The sequence below is a fragment of the Epinephelus lanceolatus genome, chromosome 9 (assembly GCF_041903045.1).
Source record: "Epinephelus lanceolatus isolate andai-2023 chromosome 9, ASM4190304v1, whole genome shotgun sequence".
Taxonomy (NCBI): domain Eukaryota; kingdom Metazoa; phylum Chordata; class Actinopteri; order Perciformes; family Serranidae; genus Epinephelus; species Epinephelus lanceolatus.
The window spans coordinates 6,915,031-6,939,954 of record NC_135742.1 but is presented as its reverse complement, the minus strand read 5'-3'; the positions used below and the strand labels follow the sequence as shown (position 1 = coordinate 6,939,954).

The following is a 24,924-nucleotide window of genomic DNA, read 5'->3' as shown; positions in this document are numbered from 1 at the left end:
ATGACTACAGAACCTCTCTCTTTTTTTTCTTCTCCCGATTCCAAGGTATGGCAGCTGCCATACTTTGCCATACTAAATGATGCCTATGTAGGTCCGCCATCTAAGTAGCTCTCCGCCATGCGCTCCAATCGCGCCTCTTTTAAAGGGAATGAGAGGTGACACTCTGATTGGCTTATTGAATGATACGCCCAAAACACACCCATGACTAATTCACAGAGTAAGTCCAACCCTTTTAGACTCTCCGCCATGGCGCACAGTCTAAAAATGCGCTGTCTAACTAGCAAGTGACTGGGACATGCCCATGCCCGCATGCCTGGCACTTCGCGTTTTAGACCATCTAAATAGGGCCCTATGAATTCTTGTGAAATCGTGGTACAGTGCTACAACACGGTGGTATGGTACACAGGGGTATCTCTACAGTGGTGTTTAGCATTGTTGCCTCAAAGTAGGGGGGTTCCCAGTTCTAACCTGGGGTGGGGGGTTCAAACCCTGGGTGGGGGAGCCCTTTCTGTGTGGAGTTTGCATGTTCTCCTCTTATCAGCCTGGGTTTTCTCCGTGTACTCCAGCTTCCACAGCTGTGGCTCAGAGGTACAGCGAGTCGTCCACCAATCGGAAGATCAGAGGTTCGATCCCTGGCTCCTCCTGCATGTCAAAGTATCCTGGTGCAACTGAACCCCAAATCGCTCCTGATGATGCTTCCATTGGTGTGTGAGTGAGTTAAGAACTTCATTGAGAAAGATTTCAACCACTACCTCTTCTAACTCTGTTCCAAGGGGGCAAAGGGGCACTCGAAAACAAGAGGTAGGGGTAAGTAGGCTTTAACAAATGGAATTGGGCCTTTGTGAAGCCTATTTTAGGTCAAACTGTAGCTTTAAGACTAATTCAAACATTTCTTGGCTGTAAAAGATGAAGTATCAGTCATGCTTCCCTCTATAAATGTCTGCTCTTTTGTTGCTTTTGTGTCTTACTGTGTATTTCTCCTCTTCATGGTGGGTGTGGGCTGTGCTTTAAGCCTGAAATCCAATTGTCCTGTAAGCTCTTCACGGGGGCTTGCAGAGAATGCTATCTCCATTTTTTTAAATCAGTGTCGTTACAGTGACTAAAAGCTATTTGTGTAATCTGAAATAATCATATCAAGAAGGAAAGAGCATTTTGTTTGGGTAAAAGCAGCTGGAAGGTAAACGTTGAATTCATCAGAAAGAGATGCTTTGAGTGCCAGCTGATTCTGAACATGCCCTTGATTTTTTTTAATGTTGTTATATATCTAAAATGCTCTGTAAAGACCAACAAATGTCATCCACCAAGAATAATGCAGCTCCTCCCAAGGCAATCATATGTCACTGGTGCAACCAATATTCATGTCAGGGTCATTTGTGAGGATAATCATTTCCGAGGCTTTTTCAGAATCAGATAAGCGGTATTGAGAAATCAGTTGTGACTCACAGATGATGCAGTACATAAAGAAATGGAGAGAGAACGAGCCAGCCCATAACCTTTTAGAGAAATACTGGAATATGCCTGAGACTTCTTCTTTTGGCGAGCTAATATTTGGCACTTTGGTGTATGTTACAGGGTTTTTAATCCCCCCAGGCCCACACCACAGCCAATATTGATATTCCTGCAGTAAAATCATATCATATATCACCAGCTACTTCTCTACAACGTAAGTATTAAAAGGATGTGGGAGCTACAGGGCTAAAAAAACAAAACTAAAAAATGAGATATGTTGCAGCTGTCTTCAGTAGGCACACCACCCATCGATCCTTTAGATTAAAATGTATAGTTTGATCACAAGGGTTGCTGTGGCACAGTGGAATGTCTTGTTCGGCCATCAATCCACATCTTTTTATAAGAGGGTGGCCCTAAAATTATTCTTGACAATATGACAACTGACGAAAATATATAATTTATTTAAGAAAAAAATTTTTTTTTCCACCTGGACATTTATGCTCTGCCATTTCTCCTCTAATCATCACGCTGTAACCTGTGGCAGGCTGTTATGATATCTAACTATCACACATTCACATATATGGAGTTTATCGTTGAGCTGTGAGCGTCACATAGGTTTACATTACCAAAGGTTTTTGACAAAATCATTTGACGACACCGACTCCTGTGTGCACGCGGCGAGAGAGGAGAGGGAGAGACGCTGTGCTGCTGCCAGAGCTGCCTCTGAGCGATAAGTTACTAAAAGAGTCTGAGAAGTCCGGGGCTGTTCATAAAACATTCAGGATGCCACAGTTTATTCCACACTACTGAAGCTGCTCCTCTTTTTGAAACCACTGTGGAGTCGGTAATAACAATGTCAACAAGTCAAAAAATCACGAGAACTTTTCCTATGATATTAAAAATGACACCCCTAGTATCATGAACGAGATGATATGGCACACCCCTATTTAACTGTAGCTTAATCAAACTGATGTTACCATTTCTACACTTTCACTAAGCCATCCTTTATTTATATCAGTTTGCCTCTTTTGTACTTCTTTTCCACGAAGCGCTCCTGTTGATTAAATATTTTTCTCTTTGGCAACATGCAACAAAGAGCCACTGATGACTACGAGGTGTTTATGTTGGAGTATTGATCTGAAATCAGCCTGAGTTTGCTGATTACAATGTTGCATCTTTACTTCAAATATATCATCGAAGAAATGCTCCAAAAATGAGCCCAGAGAAACACTCGAACTGCTATATTAGATTGTCACTTAAGTATTAAACATCCAACTACAGTCATGCAGTATCAGACTGATTTCATTTGACATGGTTAAGTTTGGGTATAATTTATCTTTATATAACTTCATTTCTGTCCCATCAGAATTAGATTTGTTGAAGTTCTCTGTGAGAGATGATTAATTTTATGCTAATGATCTGGCAAGTACTTAAAACTACTTGTCTAAAACTTTGCTTCTCACTGAAACTCTATGATTATCAAATCTGTCTCCTGTCCACTGCAATACAAAATAAAAAATAGGGAAACATTTTATATTAAGGTACACATACTTACCATTACCTAAGTACCATGCTGGACTTTTATTAGACATTACAGAGCACTTATCAATGCCTTAGGCCCTAATCGCACAGAAAGAGTTTTACAGTAGCAGCTGGAGGGGGCTTTTTGTGATTGTTTTTAACGAGAAGAAGAATCTTTTTGCTTACTGTTTTTGTGTTGCTTTGCACCTGTTTCTGTGCTCTAGGCCCCTGGCTTTTTTGCTGGAGCGCTCTGCACTCCTGGAGTTGAAAAAATTTCAACTCAGAGTGAAAAAGTGCTCCATGTCATCTCTTACTTAGTCATCTTTTTTTTCCCATTGTCCAATTAGATGATTTGAGAGGTGGGCCTTCTGTGGTGGTCACAACAACAAGTTTACAGTTGGTGAACAATGGAGGAAAAACTGGCGGTAGCGGAGAGGTAGAGTCATCCTGAAATATGGCTGGAAACGTCCATCATTGAGGCGAAGCTCCTGGACCAACTGGTGGTACTCCCCATGACCCACCCTCTTTTTTAGGGTCTCATGTACCCACACAAATCTCTGTTTATCTGCTGACAGCCTCTCACCCTCAACCAGAGCTACAGACAGTACCCTCTGCCTCAACATGTCAGCAACTACACACTAATTACTGGGAAATTAAAAAAAATGGTAGACTGATCACATGGGAAGGTTAGTGTAAGAAGGTGATGGGGTGGTTGCCTGGCAACAATAAAAAAGGTGCAGCAAGCATTTTTTATTTTACAAATGGCATTCAATTTAAAAAAAAAAAAAAAGAAGACAGTGTGGTGCACCTCGAGTTTTGCAACCCGCCAAACACTTCCTGAGTGATCTGGGCCTTATTCTGCATAACCATATTTAACAGCTACTGAGCTACTGAGAGTTTTCCCTCAATAACCTCCTTACTACTGCCTATTGATAGTAAGTTGTTATATATGAATTAGGATCCTAATAAGCTTAACTCAGAGCCAAACAGACAGCTGAGGCACTAACTGGTTTTCATAAAATGTTACCAAAAATAGTTGTTTATTTTACGCTGAGATGTCTCAGCAGTTTGTTCTCAAATCCAAGTGCGTTAAAGGCCTCCACTGTATCATCACCTGAGAGCTGCGTCTGCACTGAATCTACGTATCAACAGGCTTTAAAAACATACAGCCAAATGGTCTTTACTCATCAGATTGTGTTGCAGAGATCAGTGTTCATCTGTGTTTATTTTATTGCGTCTGGTGGTCACTTACCCCAAAGTTGGAGGCTGCAAATCTAGCCGGAGCAGAGACGTTGGTGGAGGCGGTTGGGTGGGCGTAGAAGGCATTGATGTTGGCCAGCAGGGTGCTCATCACTGCCGGCACCCCTGACAGCATGTACTTAGAGGACAGGCAAGAGAAATGGCTGAGGAGGAAAGGAGAGGAGATAGACATGAGCGGGAGAAAGAGAGACAGCGAGAGAAAAGGTAAGCAAGAAAGATTGAAGATTTAAAAAGCAGTAAGAAGTTAAAAAGAAAGGCAGGACAGACATGGAGAGAATGGGAAGGAGGTTGGGAGGATGAGACAGGTGGAGACAGATGGAAGATGGGGTTGAGAGGAAGACATGAAGAGGCCAGAGAGAGAGATCGGAAGGAGGATGAATGAAATAGATTGTGAAGAAGGAGGATGAAAGATCGGACAGATGGAGGAAAGGGTTGGGCAAAATTGGAGACGAGAGAGGGAAACAAAAATGGATTAAGTGGAGATGACGTCAAAACAGTTGATCACCAGTGTACAAATACCCATTTTTAATATTACTGACAGTATATATCTTTAACATGCATCAACTAATTTACTTTTGCAGCGATGTAATAAAGACAACTCAACACACAGACAGACTGTTAGGAAGTGCAATACTTCATTGGTATAGTAAAGCTACTTTCATGACATTTGTCTTTGTCTGCTTGACACTATTTGCTTTGTTCAGCTGGGATGCTACATTGGACATTGTTTCAGCAGTAATGGCCAGCTCTGGCTGCTATCAGTTGGGTGCGCACACACCACTGTGCAAAAATGAGCAGGGACGGTTGTGTGGCCATGAACAATATGTCTATTCCCCTGGAGGTTCTGCCAGTTAAATGTATTGGTATCTTTAAAGCTGTAGTTGTGAACTTTTATAAAAAGAACTTTTTGTCATAGTAGCTGAAACTTTCACTTTATTCACACGGAGTTAAATGAGACAGATGAGACAGAAAAATGAAATTCTCCTCTGCCTACTCTGCTGCCTTGTAGCATTTCCAATGGCCTTACAGCATGTGAACAAAATCGACCAATCAACCAACTGCTCGTGAACTGTGGTCAAACTGCAAAATAGGCTGCGCTGATCAAATATGAATCAAGATTCGCCTATTTCTCTGCTCTGTTTTCAGAAACATATTTTAGTGTACTGTTTAGCTGTAAATTGAGAAAGTTGCTCTGGTGGGTCGCGGGTCCATCTGAATGGACTATGAGAGACTGGTGAACATGTCAAGTTTGCACAAAACACAATCTATTTTGAAGTATAGTACATTTCCTGCACAGAGCTTTTATTTTGAAGTGCTGTTTCCTGCTGTAGAGTGACTGACTAATGGACAGATACTCAAAAGAGACAGCAAACTAGCTCAACGACATGGCCAAAAGCTATTATGACGCTGAATAGATTAAACTGCCTGGAGCTTGAACTAACGACTAAGGAAAAATCTGGACCCCGTGGCTGGACCAGTTGGGAACCACCACTTCTGGGGCTCCCAGATTTAGCTGAAAAGGGAGCACTCTTCACTTTCACGTTGTTCTCCAGTACAGGCAGCTGCAGAATCAGACTCAGGGTGAGAAGGAGTGAGACACAGGCAGCTGCCCGCAGGAGGAAAGGCTTACCGCTACTCCACATGATACAGTCCCTGGCTTTTGCTCGATATATAGTGTCTAGTATCTACCTGATACCTTAGCATAGTTAGCACACATTAGCTCGGAGGGCTAATTTGGCTTGTTTGCTTCATTACATGAATGTTTATTACATGAATGGAGTTTCACCAAGCCCGTTTAAACTCTCAAATTCTGCATGAAAAAAAAAAAAAAGAAGAAATTAATAGTTGACTTGACTGACAAAATCTGGCTACAACCCTAACAAAAACAAACAAACAAACAAACACATGTATGAACAGTTTGTTCCAGTGAGGAAACCAAAATAAAGCTGTTCAGCAGGCTTTCAATGATATGTGAGGCTGTTATAATGGCTACAGTGCGTTTCAATTGCCATTTTCATTTGGCGGTGTTATTGATCGGCTAATATCCTCATTTCCACCGGGACGTAGTCTGAGCCATTTCTGCTTCCAACTTCAATTTACTCAATGCTTCCCAGTATGATTATGTTTATGTGTGTGCTCCTTTTATCACACACAGAAGCTCTCGGTCCCTTTAAGGTCAAATTACAACATTATTAATGTAATTAAACCATTGTGTGAAAGTGTGTGTGAAAGTGTGTGTGTGTGTGTGTGTGTGTGTGTGCTCCCTGAGTCTCTTTCCAGCTGCCTATAACGATCCAATCAAACAGCTGGGAAATCTCAGAGGTGACAGGTCATCTTTTCTCATTAGATGTGATAAACTAATTTGCATGCTGTTTATAGTTCATGACAACCCCGCCCACCTCTCATCACATCAACACACAGGCATGCACATGCACACACACTAATGTCAAGTATTTCCTGATTTGATTTACCCATACATGCACACAACTGGCTGACATCATGGAGAACTGGATGCCCTGGCAAACTTGCATATTCACACACACTCACACACACACACACACGCACACACACACACACATTTAACACCAAGCTTACGTCATGGCCTGATATATGGACTCGATGCCGTAGCGCATGGCGAACTCATCCACGATCTCCTGCTGCACTTCATCAAAGTAAACCTTCCAGGCATCATCTCCTTGAGCCACGGGGATCTTCACCATGCCGCCTCCTTCCACGTCCGTCGAGAAGTGGAACATATTCTACAAAGAAAAGAAAGTTTAAGAGAACAGGAAAATATCTGCACTGTTCGAGGAGCTAAAAAACAGCCAGGAGTTTGAACAGTTAGTTCCACAGTAGTGAGCTGAGATGCTCTGGCTTCAAAGGTTGTAGAAATATCACCCCAGTTACAAGTCTTTGGGCAGACATTTGGACAGCCAAGTTGCCAGAAGTTGCCAGAATATTGGCATTGTATGTTTCTGCAAAACATGATTACTTTAAATATGCACGTTTTATACATAACATATCAGCGTGACTAAAGTGTTGCAGTATATGAGCTGACTTAGTCACTGGGAGGTGGACAGGATTGTGGATGGCATGGCACCTTGGCAAGATGCCTGCCAAGCTACAGACCACTATTCAAGACCAATAAACAACAAAAATTTTAGCGAGTCATTGCCTTGTTTCCAGCTGCTTTTTAGCCAACAAACATGGGTGTTTTGTAGCAACCCATCATGGTTTTTCCACTGGCACAAAAAGCAGTTGCTTTTTACCAAGACATTGCTGCGTTTCTAGTGGAGATTGTGCCCCAAAACATGTGTATTTTAAGCAAAATAAACATGATCTTTTCAGTAAACTCTACAGTCTGTTCTCATTTCATCACAGGTAAATTACACAATATTTTGGAGAACGAAAATGATGAGACAGACACACAGTGCACACAAATTGAGCATAGCATTAGTTCAGGCAGGACACAATGTCAAGCTCAGCTCACATCCCAGCTACATCAGCTGATCTCAAACAGCCCAATCAAATGATGGGAGTCAACTGATAGATCACATGATTTCTTTCTATGCAACCAATCAGCGAATCTCATTCAGGGCACCCTATTTAAACTGCTCTGACCTGCCTACTGTTGCTGCTTCCTCTGCAAGCTGCTTTGCAACCTGCCTCCACCCCAGCTCCTCCTTTTCATGCTGTGTCTGACTTATCAATGTCATTTCTGTTTGTCATTGATGCTGCTCTGTTCTGTTCCCGGGGGGTCTTTGCTGCTGCTCTCCCTGCCTTAGGCTTTCCATGTAGGTGCATGGAAGGGCAGAGAGGTTTGTGTTCTCTCTACCTCAGGCTTTCCTCATTTGCACATGGAAGGGCAGACAGGTGTCCTCCCTCTGAGTTATGGCTTTCCACGCAGGCACGTGGAAGGGCGGAGAGGTACGCTCTCTCTGCCTTATGCTTTCCTAGTAGGCGCATGGAGGAGGCTTTCTGCGTAGGCCCGAGAAAAGGCAGAGAGGCCCCAGAACAGAGCAATACCGCCAAATATATATATAAATGGAAGTTTTCTTTGACAAAAGTGTTCCTGACTGAAATACAAATGCTCCTCTTTTCCTCTGTAGACTGTTGGCTCGCAAGCCTTAGTTTGAACAAGCTAAGCACCAAAACAATGTGTTACCATTAACAAAACGAGCACTACAGAGCCTGGAGTTCCCGATGGTGGCTGCTTGTGTGTTTCTTTAGGGAAATGGTTTTTTTTTTTTTTTTTTTTTACACTTTATTTTCATTTTTTGTTTGTTGTTGTTTTTTTTACAAAAACAGTATAAAAGGCTAGAACAGAAAAGACAGAGTGCAAATTTGTGATACCAGATTTGCACCTTATCAAAGGGAACATCGTAACATTGAGCATCAAGGTCCTAAAACTAATTTTGCTGGTGTGTATTTCAGTTCCGGAGGACTAAAATTCTGTGTTTCAAATGCTGTCTTCATGCAGTGGTGGCTGGACAGTAAGTCTAAGTGGATGTCGATGTCCACTAGCAACCAAAAGATGCTCTGAAAAGGTCTGTGGGCTAAACAGTTTGGAAAATGTTAGGTGCCACTGACTGTGCATGTGTGTGTTTATATATATGTGTTTGTGACAGAAAAACACAGAGCAAGACTCTCAAGTTTCTCCGACATTTCCCCCTTCAACTTATTCCTCAAAGCCTGTCAGCTTCCCCATTTTAAGTTGTGTGTGTGTTTGCGTGTGTGTGCGTGTGTGTGTGTGTTACCTCATGAAGGCACGTGTACTGAACATGGTATGGTGCCACCTTCTCCTCTCCCTCGATCTCCACACTGATCTGAAGACGAATGGCACCAGACACCGCAGACTTGTCTGTTCTCTTCTCTGCAAGGACACACACACACACACACACACACACACGCAATTACTCTGCAGTCATACATCGCTCAGAGTTGAACTTAAGTTGAACTTCGGATCTGTGACGACAGCTAAAGCAGTGAGTGCTAAAGCAGTGAGTGCTCCAACTGCTGTGCTAATGAGCAAAGCAACACTCCGAAACACAAACACACATAAAACCAATTACACACTCCCATCTACTCCACAAACACAGAAACACACACACACACACACACACACACACACACACACACTAAGTTTCCCGTATCCCTGTGGCTCTGAGTGACTACATACCCAGGTTGTACCAGACGTCCATCTCTCCGCTCAGAGTTCGGACCTCGATGATGCTCTGACCCAAGAAGTCGTCCGACTCCCTCTTCAGACGCTGCTTCACTCGAGACTTGATGTCATCGTCTTCATCCCAAACTCGCAGCTTGATACGATCTGATGAGTTGTGACACTCGCTGCGGAGACAGAGGACAGGTGGGCGGCGTGTTGTTTTAAGAAATGTGTGAGTGTTGGAGCAGATGGCTAAGGTGGAGGGTTTGCAAGCCTGGAGCAAATCAACATATGTTGAAAAATACTTTAAATCTGTGCCTCTCATTATCACTCTGTGGTGACTACTCAGTGAGCACTGATTTGTTGATTTCCAAAGGAAAAAAGCATTTGTATGTCCTGGCTAAAACCTGCTAAAGTGGTTGAGAAATTAAAGCTTTTTATAGGTGTCTACGTTACATCACAAAATTGTTTATACAGCATTATTTCAATAACTACACTTCAATGTGAGTCTCACTTTGAAATATAGTTTTTGATAAATGGACCTGCATTTGTTTACACCATTCTAGTCTTCTGACCATTCAAAGTGCTTTTACACTACATGTTACATTCACCCATTAACACACACATTCACACACTGGTGCCGAGGCTACCATACAAGGTGCCACCTGCCACTCTCGAGTGTGCACATCCACTGGGGGCAATGTGGGGCTCAGTATTTTTGCCCTTCGATGTGCTCACTGGAGGAGTCGGAGATCAATCCCCCTATCTTCTGCATAATGGACAACCAGCTTTACCACTAGAGCTCTACCTCCTTCCCCCTGAAATGCTTTTTAAATGCTGTTGAAATAACCTTCTACAAAGGTTTTTGTCCAGAATTCATTTGGCAAATGCAAATGGTCAAATCAGTGCTAACTGTGTAGGATCTTAAGTACTGTTCGAAACGTATTCGGATATAGATACTGTACCTACTACACTGTATACCTGTGCCACTTCCTTACATGTAAATGCATCATACATTATTTGTTGATATCTTTATGATAGGACTGGACAATCTATTGATATTATATTAATAATGTGATATAAGACTAAGGCCCAATCCCAATACCCCCTTGTCCACTACCCCTAGCCCTGGGCCCTACCCCTAGCCCTTGCCCACTACCCCTTGGCCCTCGAAGTGAAGCAACGAGGGGTAGGGGTTGAAATCTTTCCCTAGGAATTGGGACACCACTCACTACGTCACCGGTTGCGTTCAGGCATACGTAACTATTTTAAACAGGAAGCTGCGAGCCATCTACATTTCCAACCGGCATCTACAATGGAGTCTCCGGTTGAGTTCATCCTACCTTCGTGTTTGCTGTATTCATCATGCTTCGTTTGATGAACGACAGCCGACAGGGGACTTCTGCTAGCTAGCTAACTAGCTAACCAGCTAACATTTCGAGGCAGCATAGTTATATACTAGCTGGTGTGTTATCGTAATGTGAAAAATACAACAATTTTGCAGAACGGGACAGATGATAGATGCCAGATAGTGCGAGCTAGCTAACAAGCAACCTGGAGACGGTAATGTTAGCTATGTATGAACTTTTTTCCCTGTCTCTTGCTCGGTGGGAGCCATGGCAACGTCTACCCCTTGCTGGCAAGTCAGCATCTGAAATCCCTCGCGCCGAAGGGCTAGTTTCATCCCCACTACCCCACGTTATGCCCCCTACTCCTACATGCAAAAAGGAATTGGGACATCCCTACCCGTCGCGGGAACACACAAATGTAGGAGGGGCCAAGCAGTAGGGCTACGGGGGGGGTATTGGGACAGGCCCTAAATATCATCTTAGATTTTGGATATTGCATTATCATAAGTGTCTTTTCCTGGTTTTCAAGGCTGCATTACAGTAAAGTGATGTAATATTCTAAACTAACCAAACTGTTGTAGATGTTCTATTGTTTGCCTTTACCCACTTTGTCATTATGTCCACATTCCTTTTGATTATTTATCAAAAATCTGTGTGTAAATATTTTGTGAAAGCACCACGAGTCAGCCCTGCAATATCAATATTGAGGTATTTCATCAAAATATCATGATATTTAATTTTCTCCATATCGTCCAGCCCTACTTTATGAAGAGTTTTTCCGCATATACACAGTACAGTCTTAACCACAGCAAAAAGAAGATGAGTTTTTAGAAAATGATGTATAGTTAGAGATTAAACCAACCAATAGAATATAAAGTAGTTGAACTAGTTGATTACAACCTTTGAAAATGTGCTTAGTTTCATCATGATACTGTATTGATTCTTTGGACAATGAACTTCACAAGATCTGCCACGACACGATTTTAATTTAACTTCATCCAGGGGCCTGCAATCAATTTGACATGATACCAGTGAATATCCTTCTTGTCTTTTTCTTGGTTGCTTGCCCTTGTCTGCCTGGAGCAAGGTTGCTAGCACTGTTTGAATGTTTATGAAGGACATGTGCTTGGATGGAAATGGTGACACAGATGTGCCATGGGAGTTTCAAAATAAAGGCGTATCTTGAAGGTGACAATATGTATCATTGTTTTTACTTTGCATCCATGATATTGGAGCATTGGTGATTGAATCGATGCATCAATCCTGACTGATGTATTGTTAAACCTCTACTAATATTGTGATTTTATAATGTGTGCACTGAAAAACAACAGAGAGCATGCTGGTTCAATCTGACAGTAATGAAACACAAATATAATATTTACATGTATGACAATATAACACATAATTTGTGCTTTTACTTTTGATACTTTTCATTTAGCTGATACTACTGATGCAAATTTCTATTTGTCAGGTAGGGTTGGGGCTGCAGTAGCTCACTCCTTAGGGACTTGGGTTGGAAATCGGAGGGTCCCTGGCCCAAGTCCCTGTCCTGACCAAGTATGGAGTGTGGACTGGTAGCTGGAGAGATGCCAGGTTGACTCCAGGGCACTGTCGAGGTGCCCCTGAGCAAGACACTGAACACCCAACTGCTCAGGGTGCCTGCCCATGGGCAGCCCCCTCACGCTAACATCTCTCCATTTAATGTATAAGTCCTGTTTATGCATTTGTGTGTATTTCAGGCCATTTATGAAAACATTAATCCCCTCAGGCATTAATAAAGTATATCTTTGTTTTCTTTGTTTTTATGAGGAACTTTGCTGATGATAATTTTTTCTTTAAACATTGTGGTATTTCTGCTTTTACTAAAAGCCGTGCACACCCTCACAGGTATCTCATAGGACTACATGTACTTAAAATAATTTAGAGAAGTATGTGAAATTGTTGGAGATGATGACTATGAGGAAAATAGTACTCCTGGTCGATGTGATTTTCACTGAAATTGCTTTAGGAAATTGTACCTGTTCATGCATCGTCACTGCATTTAAACTGGACACTGTGTTCCCTCATCTGCACTGTGTGACAGCTCTATTTGTCTGTTTGTATTTATTGTAACAACGTATTCCCAATGCAGCTATTCACATGAAATTTAGACCAGGCGTTGGTATTTTCTCAATTAAACTACACGGATAAAGAAAAAGTAACATTTAAATCGAATTGAAGTATTGAAGACGTCTCGTCTCGTCTCGTCTCGTCGTCCTCCGCTTATCCGGGTCCGGGTCGCGGGAGCAGCAGCCTCAGCAAAGAAGCCCAGACAGTCCTCTCCCCAGCCACCTCCGTCAGCTCTTCCGAGGGAACCCCGAGGCGTTCCCAGGCCAGCCGGGCGATGTAATCCCTCCAGCGTGTTCTGGGGCGGCCCCGAGGTCTCCTCCCAGTTGGACATGCCCGAAACACCTCCCAAGGGAGGCGTCCGGAAGGCATCCTTACCAGATGCCCGAACCACCTCAACTGGCTCCTCTCGATGTGGAGGAGCAGTGGCTCTACTCCGAGTCCCTCCCGGATGTCCGAGCTCCTCACCCTATCTCTAAGGCTGAGCCCAGCCACCCTGCGGAGGAAACTCATTTCGGCCGCTTGTACTCGCGATCTCGTTCTTTCGGTCACTACCCAGAGCTCGTGACCATAGGTGAGGGTTGGAACGTAGATCGACCGGTAAATCAAGAGCTTCGCTTTCTGGCTAAGCTCCCTCTTCACCACAACGGACCAGTTAAGTGTCCGCATCACTGCTGACGCCGCCCCAGTCCGCCTGTCAATCTCCCATCATCCTACCCTCACTCGTGAACAAGATCCCGAGATACTTAAACTCCTCCACCTGAGGCAGGACCCCCCCCCCCCCCCCCCCCCGACCTGGAGTGGGCAATCCACCCTTTTCCGGCTGAGGACCATGGCCTCAGACTTGGAGGTGCTGATTCTCATCCCAGCCGCTTCACACTCGGCTGCAAACCGTCCCAGCGAGAGCTGGAGGTCAATGTTCGATGGAGCTAGGAGGACCACGTCATCCGCAAATAGCAGGGACGAGATCCTCCTGTCACCAAACCAAAGTATTGAAGACGCTAACTGAAATTTGTTAAAGACTTGGGGAAGCTTTTGTTTATAATCCATGCTTCAAGATGCTTCCTGTATGAGGAAACTAATCTCTCAAAGTGTCCAGATGGGATTTTGGCCCATTCTTCCACACAGACACTTTAAGTCTTGAAGATTTTGGAGAGCTACCTTGAGAATCTTGAGAAAGAAATTTCACTTTCGAAACTTCAGCAATTAGTGTCCTCAGTTCCCACACGCTTACTGAGTGTAGGTGAAAGAAAAGGTGATGTAACACAGGGGTAAACATACCCTGTCACAGGTTTTTTGGGATGAAAGGAAATCATTTTGGAATCGGGATTGTAATAAGTAGATGATGTCAGCCTGTACACACACACACAGTCCTGAGAACAGCTCTAATTAACCAGATTAAGTGTGTGTGGGTTTACCATGGCTGTGCAGGACCTTAAGGTGAAGCCTCTAAAACCTTCCTCAGCCACTGCACGGTGTGACAATGACACTGTTCTCCTGAACTTTGCCGGACCTCTGAGAGCTCCAGCTGAGCTTTACAACCAGGAAGAAAATAACAAGCAGAACTTACAAGCTAAACTTTTCCTCCCAGACTGGGTTCAGGTTGCCGTAGATGGTCTTTGTCCTCTTCTTCGTCTTTCCGACTTGGATGGTGACATAGGGGTCGCTGGAGCCCGTTCTGTCCTTGGCCTGGAGACCCTGCGCGCTGACGACTGATAACACACACACAGAGAGGCACACACACACACAGTCAGAGAGAATGACTATGAAAATTGCATAAGAACAACAAACACCTACTCGTTACCACCATCTTTCTGTCTCATTCACACACACACACACACACACACACACACACACCAAAACACAAGATATCACCCACACAGTTCTGCAGAGCCTCATAACACAACACTCGTGACTCACAGGCAGATGTTGGGTAACAAAATTTCTCACCAAATTAGTTAAACAACCGTTGTCGCCCAGTGTTTCATTGTTCTGTGCAACAGGTAGTCAAAGAGGACTTCTAAAGGAGACTTAAAGTGATGACGTGACCCGGCTATAAAGGGCTGTCACCACAGGGAGTGTCCTCAGATTATACAAGCCGACATGAATATTTACTGAATTTTACATTCAATTCTTGCCCTTTCTATTCTGCATATTGTTTCTGTACATCTCTGTCAAGATAACAAAGCAGCAAATGAAAGACGAAGCAGCTTCTGTGACACTCTGGCACAAAGGCATGTGTTGCCCTGAAGGACGTCTGTCTGACTTCCACTGTATCCAAGCTACAGAAAACAGCTTTGATCGATGGAAATTAAAGGCTTATGAGACGAGTCTGGAGACATTTCTTTGAGGCAGAAGGTCAACAACAGGTTGTTCATCTGAAGAAAAGGTGCTGAGTGTCAAGATGTATTAGGGCTTGCTCAGAAAATACGCTACCAGAGTGTCTTGTGCTTAAGAGGGTTAACATAAGGTTATAGATTTAAACCAGGAAGAGTACGATGGAGGCCAATTCTACATCCAATATTATTTCTATTCTCCACACTGTAGTGCTTAAAGGAATAGTCTGACATTTTGGGGAAATATCCTTACATACCTTCTGGTGGACCGTTATATGAGAAGGCTGATACAACTCTTATTTCCATCTGTTAAATATGAAGCTACAGCCAGAAGCTCGTTAGCTTATCTGAGCACAAAGACAGGAAACGGGGGAAGCCCAGCTCTTTTTAACGATAACAAAATTCACCTCCCAGCACCATGAAAACTTGCTAAATAATATCTCATTTGCTTAATCCACACAAAAATGAAGTGTAAAAACGACAACTGATGATACCAGTTCCTCGTCCAATACCAATTTCTTTCTTCTAAATTTTAAATCTCTGTATGACACTGTGTGGAACTAATCAGGATGAGAGTTATGTAAGGTAAGAGGAGGTCAGGGACTGCTCTGAGTCAGCAGCAAATACAACCTGAAACTGTATTTCATGTGGATTCATTTGTTGCAGCTATTATCTGATGTGGTCAGTAAACAGAAAATCAAATTGCTCATATTTACACACATACTTATGTACGTGCCTTTTTGCGTTAATACATACAGATGAAAGCCATATTCTGAGATGCAAAAACTACATCTGTTTGTACTTTGTAAACAAGTCCTGTCGTGTGAAACAAGAAGCAGTGTGTAAGATTTAAGGAGATTTAGTGGCGTCTTGCAGTGAGGACTGCAGATCTTTCATTTAGAATTCCTTCAGCGTTCATTGCTCAGAAGGTTTTTAGCGGGAGCTGAGTTATCCGCTGGGGTCTGTTCCTCTCCAAAACAAACAGACCAGGCGATTTAAACCAGTGAAAACACTGAATAAAGCAGTTTTTTCTCTCTCTGACACTGTCTGAGACAGCAGTTAGCCTTGCACTTGCTAATGTGTGCTCACCTTTTTTCTCTGATAACTTAAGATCCAGACATTTAGGAGGTATTTACTAGGGGCCGAATCATCTGCTGAGGTCTCTTGCTCTCCAAAATAACTGGACCAGGTGATTTAAACCAGTAAAAAACAACGAGTAAAGCTGTTTCACATTAAAAAACACAAATCAATCAAGTTAAAAAATATCTGAGAGAAACGCCCTCTCTCTCTGTCTTCAGCCCAATACGGGGAAATGACTCCTTCCCCCCAGGTAAAACAGACGGGGGATTTAAATCTTGGGCTACTAAGGGGCTGGGAAAAATAGGAGATCTTTACAACTCGCAAAAGGTGCTGATGACATTTGGAGAAATAGCTGATCAATTTAACATATTCTGTAATCATTTTTTTTAAATACCTACAGTTGAGAAATTTCATTAGAACACACCAAAATCAAACATTATGCATCCCCGAAATGTCTACCATAGAAAAATGAATGAACATGAATTGTTTAGGGAGGGGTTTAATTCCCAAAATTTATAAACGCCTGGTAGACGGAAGCACAGAAACATCTGCAGGACGGTTGGGGGCATGGAGGGAAGATCTACAGGAGGACATCCCAATAGAAAAGTGGGAGGAGGCATGCTGTAAAGCACAATCAAGAACTACTAACACCTGCCTGAAATTACTACAATACAACTGGTTAATGCGAACGTATATCACTCCAGAAAAACTTAACAGATATAATAGCGCTATACCTGATACTTGAATTAAATGTGAGAAGGAAAAAGGTACATTTTTCCATTGCGTTTGGCAATGTACAGAAATACAAAAATTCTGGCAAGAAATAAAACATTGTATTCAAAATATTTTACAGATTCAAATACCCTTGGTCCCACAGTTGTTTATATTAGGTTTATATCCAGATAATTTGAAGATTAAAAAATATCAATGAATATTTATAGACTTGTAAGTCTAAGTGTGTTAATGGCAAAGAGAGTAATAGCCCTCTCATGGAAAAACACCAGAAGTCCAAGTGTAAGCAGGTGGCTGTCTGAGCTATCTACAACTCTTCCCTTAGAGAAAATTACATATACAATAAAACATCAACAACATAATTTTCACCAGATCTGGGACCCCTTCATTTGCTATGTATTGAGAACAGATTTGTCACATGTGATGGAAGAGCCTGGGGACATGTAAACAGTGACACTTTGCAGTACCTAATATTGCAGAATTTTTTTTTTTTTTTGTTCCTATACAATGGACTAAAATGGACTAACTCACTAACCTGATCCCCAACCAAGAATCGGAATAATTTGAAAGGGCGGGGGGTGGGGGAGTTGACATGTTTGTTCAAGACATGTAATTGTATTTCTTTGTGTTTCGTTGTGATAACTATAAAAAGAATGTTGGTAAAAAAAATTTAAAAAAAAAAACACAAATCACATTCTGATGCTGCTCCTTGCAGAGAGACTGCTAACTATGGTGGCCTACACCAAAATGCAAATGACTCTATCAAGAGCCAGTGTTTGGTTTGTCCATTCTGGGCTACTGTAGAAACATGGTGGACTCCATGGAAGAGGACCCGCTCCCTATGTAGATATAAACGGCTCATTCTAGGGTAACGAAAACACAACGGTTTTTATTGTCAAGTGATTATACACTAAAGAAAAAGATACTTCTTATATTCCATTTCTGCCAATATACCCCCCTTAATCCTACACACTGGACCTTTAAGACTCAGTATCTGTCTCAAGCCACATCAGTCCCTGTAATATCTTACCAGCGGTTCATTCAGCGTCGATGACTGCTGCATTTTATCTGTGCTAAAGGGAGTTTTGAATATTAACTGGTTCAGATGTTCCCTAATGAAATCAATGGGTTCTTCAAAGAGCTCTGTGTGGAGCGTTTCCTGTCAGTCCACCATCAAGTTCAGTCACAACTTGGCTTAAATACAAAACTGAGTTTGAGCTGAAAGTGTGTCTGAAAGTATTTCAGATGGGAGACATGATTGATTTATACAAAAATGAAAAATACTTTGATGAAAAAGCAATAATGTGAGAATTTCAAACAACTTGAATGATTTATAGATGCCTTGAAAGAATGTTTGTGAAGTCTTTTCTTCACTGTGTTTGAGGGGATAATACTATGTAACACATATACAAACAATGTCAGGGTTTTATCTCATTTCTTATTATACAGAAAACCAAGTTTTTTGAGAGAGAACTTCAGAAAGGTTCCTTACAAAACCTTTATTATAAAAACGTCTGAATCTGGCCTGACACATTTTTGAGAATCGTGTGACTGCATATCAAAAATTCATTCAGTAGAATCTGTAGGTATGTGATCTGACCTTGATCAGCAGAACAGAGATGTGCCACTATCAAATTCAATAACCAAAGACTGTCTGAGACATGACAACTTCTATTACTTACATCAGAAGTAGGTCACTGGAGGAGAGTATATATTTCAGGCGAAAATATGTATTGAAAACAGGCGACAGACAGGAGTTCAGTGGCTACAGATCGGTTGTCTCAAAAGTTACAGTTAATCAATCAATCAATCAGCAGCGGATAAGGAAAAACTCCCCAAAAAAAACCCTTTAACAGGGAAAAAAAAGGGTAGAAACCTCAGGAAGAGCAACTGAGGAGGGATCCCTCTTCCAGGACGGACAGACGTGCAATAGCGTAACGCGTTATACCCAACTCTGGTGTACTTTGATTACTTTTTGCAGTAATGAGTAACCTAATGCGTTAGTTTGGTGTTTGAGTAATCAAATACTTAAGTACATTTTCAAACAAGACATCAGTTACTTCCGTTACTTTTAGAACATTGGTCCTTAAGCTCCAAAACAGCAACGGCTGTCATTTGGTTCTAATAACGGAGATCAGTCTGAAAGAAGCCACGGAGCTTGTGGCTCGCTACGTGGTCGGAGAAATGCTGCCGTTGTCTACGGTGGAGTCTAAATAGGTGGAGTAGGACTCGCTGACAGACATATTTCAGACTCAGGACTTGCATTATGCCTGGTACAGGCTACACGCTGGTACTCACCAATTATCCCCGGTCGTCTTTCACGGCGTGTGTGATGTCATCGGGTTATTCTTGTCCTGTTTTTATTACTTTGACTATTATTTGTGTCACTGTGTCTGTTCACGTGCCAGCTGACATGTTGTTGTAGTCACCTAAAAGCGTCAGCAGATGGCAGGAGCTACATTTGAAGCGCCATACGTAAACTGTCAAGCTACTGTATCTCCCACAGGAAGTTCTGACAAATGTTTCAGAATAAAAGCCTATTTAGAAAATCGAGGGATTCTCTCAGCCATGGTTATAAGGGGCTTTTAATTTGAAACAAGTGCTGAGTTTGAAATGACGGTTGTTAACTTTACAAAGACATGGAGCGGATAAAAAGTAAATATACAAAAACACAGAGGGATTAATAAATAACGGACCGTCTATAATGTAGTTTGTTTCAAATGAAGCTGGGAGCCGCTGCAGTTGTGGTGAGCAAAAGCCCTGCCGCTATTTGTTAATGTTATTACTTTATGTCCGACTGTGAGGATGTACCATTGTTTGCTAGCTTGATGCTAATGACAGTAATGTTAACTCAGCGGGTTGACAAAGTGCCTCTGCTGTTTCACACCATCATTTCCCCCTTTTACTCTGTGTGGTAACATCCCTAGAGGAAATATTAAAAATGCTGGGGTATTGTTGTCATACAGTTGTCTACGGCAGCAGATCGTTCTGTGTTTCTACTGGTCAAAGTGACGGCTGTGATGGGAGAATTGGATCTCAGTGAAGGGCAAGTGGTCCGTAACTTTAATTTTGGAGACAAAAAATGTAGGCTTAGCGCCCTGTGGTCCATTGCCCAATAGGAAATGTAGAATACTCAAAAGTACTTTTAAAGTAATTGAGTTACTTTACTCGGAGTAACGCAGTAAAGTAACTGGTTACTTTTTCTTAAAAAAGGTACTTTGATTACTTTTAAAGTAACCCTTACCCAACACTGGTCTACACGTGTACAGATATTTTTGAAACGGATACTTTGCTTTACGATTAGGCCTTTCATTCACACGCAAACAGAGTATTAGGTCACTAAAAAGGGGATTTTTTTAAAATTGCCTTCTACGGTAGGGATGGGTGTCATTAAGATTTTATTGATGCTACTTCTTTTATCGATACTCCGTATGGATTTGGTACTTTATTGGTTCTTTTTGATTTCTAAGTAATTGCATTTTAGAAATATACAAATTTAAAAAGTGCAGTGTAGTGTAGTAAGTGTAGCTGCCATCAGCTCCAGTAATTTTTGAGTTATCTTCACTTTGTTTCCACAGCAGCTGGTCGGCTGTTCACTCCACTGATTACCGTGGAGTGTAGGTGTGTGTGTGTGTGTGTGTGTGGATGGTGTGTGTATGTGTGTGTATGTGGAGGACGTCAGCCCCGGCACAGAGCACAGATGAAAGGCTGCAGGATGATAATGAATTAAACCAAAATGTGTAAAAGTACCGATAAAAGAACCGATACCCTCAGAGCTTATCAATACTACGGTCTTTGATAATTTTAGCCCCGGGGCTAATTTAGTACCGGGTTTCAGTTCCATCTTTGCTCATCAAATGAGCTTCAGGGTCGACCATTAGTTGGGAGTATAGAGTCCCTAAAAGAAGCTCTGCCTTTTCTTTTAAGGCCATCAAGGAACAGAACAAACTCCCTGACAGTTTAAAAACATGTAGGCCTATAGATTCCCATATTCCAGATTTTCCTTGCTGCACAGCACTGGTTCATATGGAGTACGCTGATACCTGTGGCCCCTTCCTGAGATGAAATGGACGGGCGCCGTGCACTGCAACTTGGGCAGTACTTGTTTGTAACATGGCTAAACTGACTCATTTCTGACCCATATACATAACCCATATTTTTTCCTGTGATGTCAAAATAATGCATTTTAAGAAACCACTCCTGTCTACACTGATTTGGCACAAACACATTGTGTGCATACAATGTGTGTATTTTATGAGACTCCTTAATGGGGGTGAGTAGAGAGTGCTAAGTGGGATTATTTAATAATATTGCACAGCGTTAGGTGTAATGATAGATACTGGAGTGTATATTCAGCTCTATGATTGATTTTAGTATTTGTTGTATTTTGAATTTGCATTTGCATCGACTACATTAGCTTTAAGAGTGACTGTGTCCACCTGCCCAGGTACTAAAGCTGGAAATGAGCTAGTAGCTAAATCTAGTAGGATGCAACTCTTCTCCCTCTGTGAGATAAATGCTGTTGAATATGGTTCCCGAATGAATAAAAATAAATTATAAATAAATGTAATAATCTCAACAAAACGAAGAGGAGGTGACCATGAAAGACTTTGAAACAAAGCGCCAGCTGAACGCCTGTCCCTGTATCTCCTCTTTAATGGAGCTCAGCGCCGATGATCGGGGAGACAAGGTGTGATGGCTGTCATGGCAACACTGCTGCCACTATATGGTGTGATGTGACTGGTTGCTTTGGTTACAGCGGCAGTCGTGTTTGGCAAAGGGAGGAGAAGGGAGGAGAAGGGAGGTGGGGATGCATGTCTGTTAAAATTAGTGAAGCTTGCAGATAAACAACACAGTTAAAGTTTCTCCACAGGTCATACCGTCAGAAGAAATAATAAACTTTCATGAATGTGGGATATTTTCTTGTTTTTGGTGTTTATGTAAGAAAATCTGACGCACTCTGGTTCGGCGACACTCACAGCTGCAGGTTTTCACAGCTGCCGACATCGACAGCACTGTGTTCCTTAGGTTTCTTGAAGGAACCAAGGCTTAAACTTTTGATGGGTTTTCCGATCCAGCTTTTCCTACGCCTTCCTGGGATTTAAATGTGCAGCAAAACAGCATCTCTAACTCTCTGCATCTGTAATAGAATTTTAAAAATGGTCTGAAAATGTGGTTTGAGGCCGGCTTATATGATGTGTCACATCTGACTTCTGATTAAATATCAGTTTTATTTTGGGAAACTGTTCCAAAGCATTTAGCAAACAACTTTTTTCCATGAATCTATGCCTGTGTTTTCAGCATAAACCAAGAATATGACTAGCTTTACTTCTTGAGCATACTACTGTAAAAAACAACAACAAAAAAACATGTGTCAGCCGGCTCTGCAAAGTGGCTGCAGCTAACAGTGAGAATAACAGGCTATGTCACACTGATTTCGCTCTGCAGATTGACTTCACACAGAGATATGAGTGTTATACACATTACACGAGTGTGGACACACTTAGACACAGTATCCTGTCGCTACAAGCCTCACAGACACTGTCGAGATTGAGCAGATGCAGTAGGAATAATGGAGAAAGACAAAGTATAAGACAAGACAGGTTGGACAAGGTTTTCCTGTCTCTCACTGACCATCCTGTTTCCAATGTGGTGTTTTTACACTAATCATCACACTTCTGGATTATTTTTCTCAGTCTTCCGTTTTTTTCTTTTTTCGAAGACCATGTCTGCACTACCGTTTCAATTATCAGAAGTGAAAGTGATGTGAAAGAGGGAGACAGGAGAGATTAAAATGAAAGTGTAAAGACGAGTGCAGGGCATTTTTTCCAAAGCTTTCTGTCAGTTAAAACATATGTACTCTGGTTAAAAACTAACTGAACAGAACAAATTTTCATATCTAATGATGTGTTCCAATACCCATACGACCACACTATTTAGTATGCCACAAAAGGATTTAGTATGTCCCAGTACATATTGTGTCAAATGCAATATGCACTAGAACTAGAATAAGAACTAGAATTACCGCCTCGCAGTCGTACGCCTTCGCAAACCAGTCAAGTTGAACTTACAGTTTATATCTATGTCTGTACAATCATGGAAGCTTCATAAACACAACACAATGTTTACAAACCAGATATACAAGTTCTTTTTAATCACACAAACAGCCTGTTAGCTAAGCTAGCACGCCATCATACAGTCTCTCCAAAATCCATCGCAAAAGATCAAATATTTTAATGTACTCAAGGCAAATTCCAGACTGAAATATCACAGAGGGGTATAGGCAGGCATATCGGATATCCCGGAGTTTCCCATAGGAATTTATAGACTTCCAAATGCCTTGTATTCGTACCATTCTCGGAACCCATCGGCTGTATTCGGCGTGTGACTTCCGGCAGATGGCGATACAGCCTCTGGGGGCAGACCCCCGATTTTTTGGCATTCCGTTTTGATTTGGGCGGAGGAAGCGAACTTCCGTTTCCGACTTCCATTTATATATAAGTAAATGTGCTGTACCATTGAGATGGATTCAGAGTTTGCAGTGACGCCAATTATGTTCCGCCTCGTTAGTTCACCGCACGGACCGTTTAACCTGGCAACAACTGCAGCCGGCTCAAACCGAATTGGTCAATATCATGCGGACTACAAACAGCCTACAACCAGAAACCAGGGCTCTTCCGCTCTTCTTCCGGAGGCAAGATCTCCGGGGTTTGCCTACAGACTCTACATTCACTGAATGTATATAGAGACTATATTCGTACACATACATAAGTGGAAATAAGGCGTGAGTCCTAAGGGATGTTTGTGCCAAATTTGAGGAAATTCTCTCAAGGTTGTCCAGACATATTATGTTTCTGAGAATGGGACAGACAGACAATTCAGAAACATACTAACTCTAGCCACGGCCATCGCCGGCGCAGGGGCATAAAAATGCGTAAACGTCCTACTGCATCCAGTCGTGTTTCGCACTGTGCATTGCAGCATACTTTTCAACTGAGCCACAGACAGAAGACAGTGCGTGCTACGGACTGCAACAGATATATGAGCAAAGAGGGTCAAAGGTCAAGGCAAAATGCTATGACGAAGGAGTATCTCCCAAGTGTGTGCATACTCCATGCATGTAAGGGCAGCTGCAGAACATACTGACAGTAAAAAGAAAAAGTGTGCGATTCTAAACGCAGCAAAAATATTCCTCACAGAGTATTTCATTAACTATTCACATGTTTTCCAATTTCAAAGTTAAGAATTCACTGGACGTACTGTTGATGGTGATCTTGGCCGACCACTTGGAGGTGCCGTCCAGGACACTCTGCTTGATGCTCTTCATATGCTGGACGTGGATCATCTTGGTGACGTTGAACACTCTCCGGATCTCCTCAAAGATCTCTGGCTTGTTCCTCTCGCGGATCTTCATCCTGTCCTTCATAGCCATGATAATGTGCTGTGTCCGGTCCTCTGCCCCGGTCTTGGAGCTCTTCTCAGCTGCTCCTGAAGGATGAAGGTAGGAAGAAACGAAGAAGGGTGGATGATGACTTCCAGAGGGTAAAAGTGAGAAAACTACATGATGAACCTCGCTTTTCCTTTTAGGTTTATTAGTATGGTGTTTTGGTCTGGTTCTCTGACATTACCCTTCATCCCTCCACACACTTATCCCACAGCATTTCTGCAGTTCAACAAAACCACATCACAGAGCAACGTCTGCTTTGCCGAATGTATCCCCTTGTAAAATTTTCGCTCAGGCATTTTTCTTTGCAAAGCTCAACTTAACTGTTGGAGCTCTGACATCATACAGTTGAAAGGCAGCTGCAAAAAAGTATTAAGCTCAAAGGCAAACTCCTGATCAGGGAAGTAAGTCTTACAATCTCTAAAACAGCACTGACACTTTTAGCAGACTTTTCAGTCAGTTCACTTGTTCACAGGAAGCAAT

The 24,924-nt window shown here is 42.2% G+C and overlaps 1 protein-coding gene across 1 annotated transcript in view; it reads right to left on the bottom strand.

Annotated features, from left to right (window-relative positions):
* The window catches only part of LOC117252770 (protein unc-13 homolog B-like), a 125,112-nt gene that overhangs the window by 93,638 nt on the left and 6,550 nt on the right, over positions 1–24,924 (bottom strand). Inside the window, exons 3-8 of the mRNA XM_078170490.1 lie at positions 24,258–24,485; positions 14,420–14,561; positions 9,410–9,579; positions 8,988–9,103; positions 6,826–6,989; positions 4,223–4,373 (exon numbers count right to left, since the gene is read on the bottom strand). Of these exons, the coding sequence (XP_078026616.1) occupies positions 4,223–4,373; positions 6,826–6,989; positions 8,988–9,103; positions 9,410–9,579; positions 14,420–14,561; positions 24,258–24,485 (971 nt within the window). The remainder of the gene's footprint in view (positions 1–4,222; positions 4,374–6,825; positions 6,990–8,987; positions 9,104–9,409; positions 9,580–14,419; positions 14,562–24,257; positions 24,486–24,924) is intronic.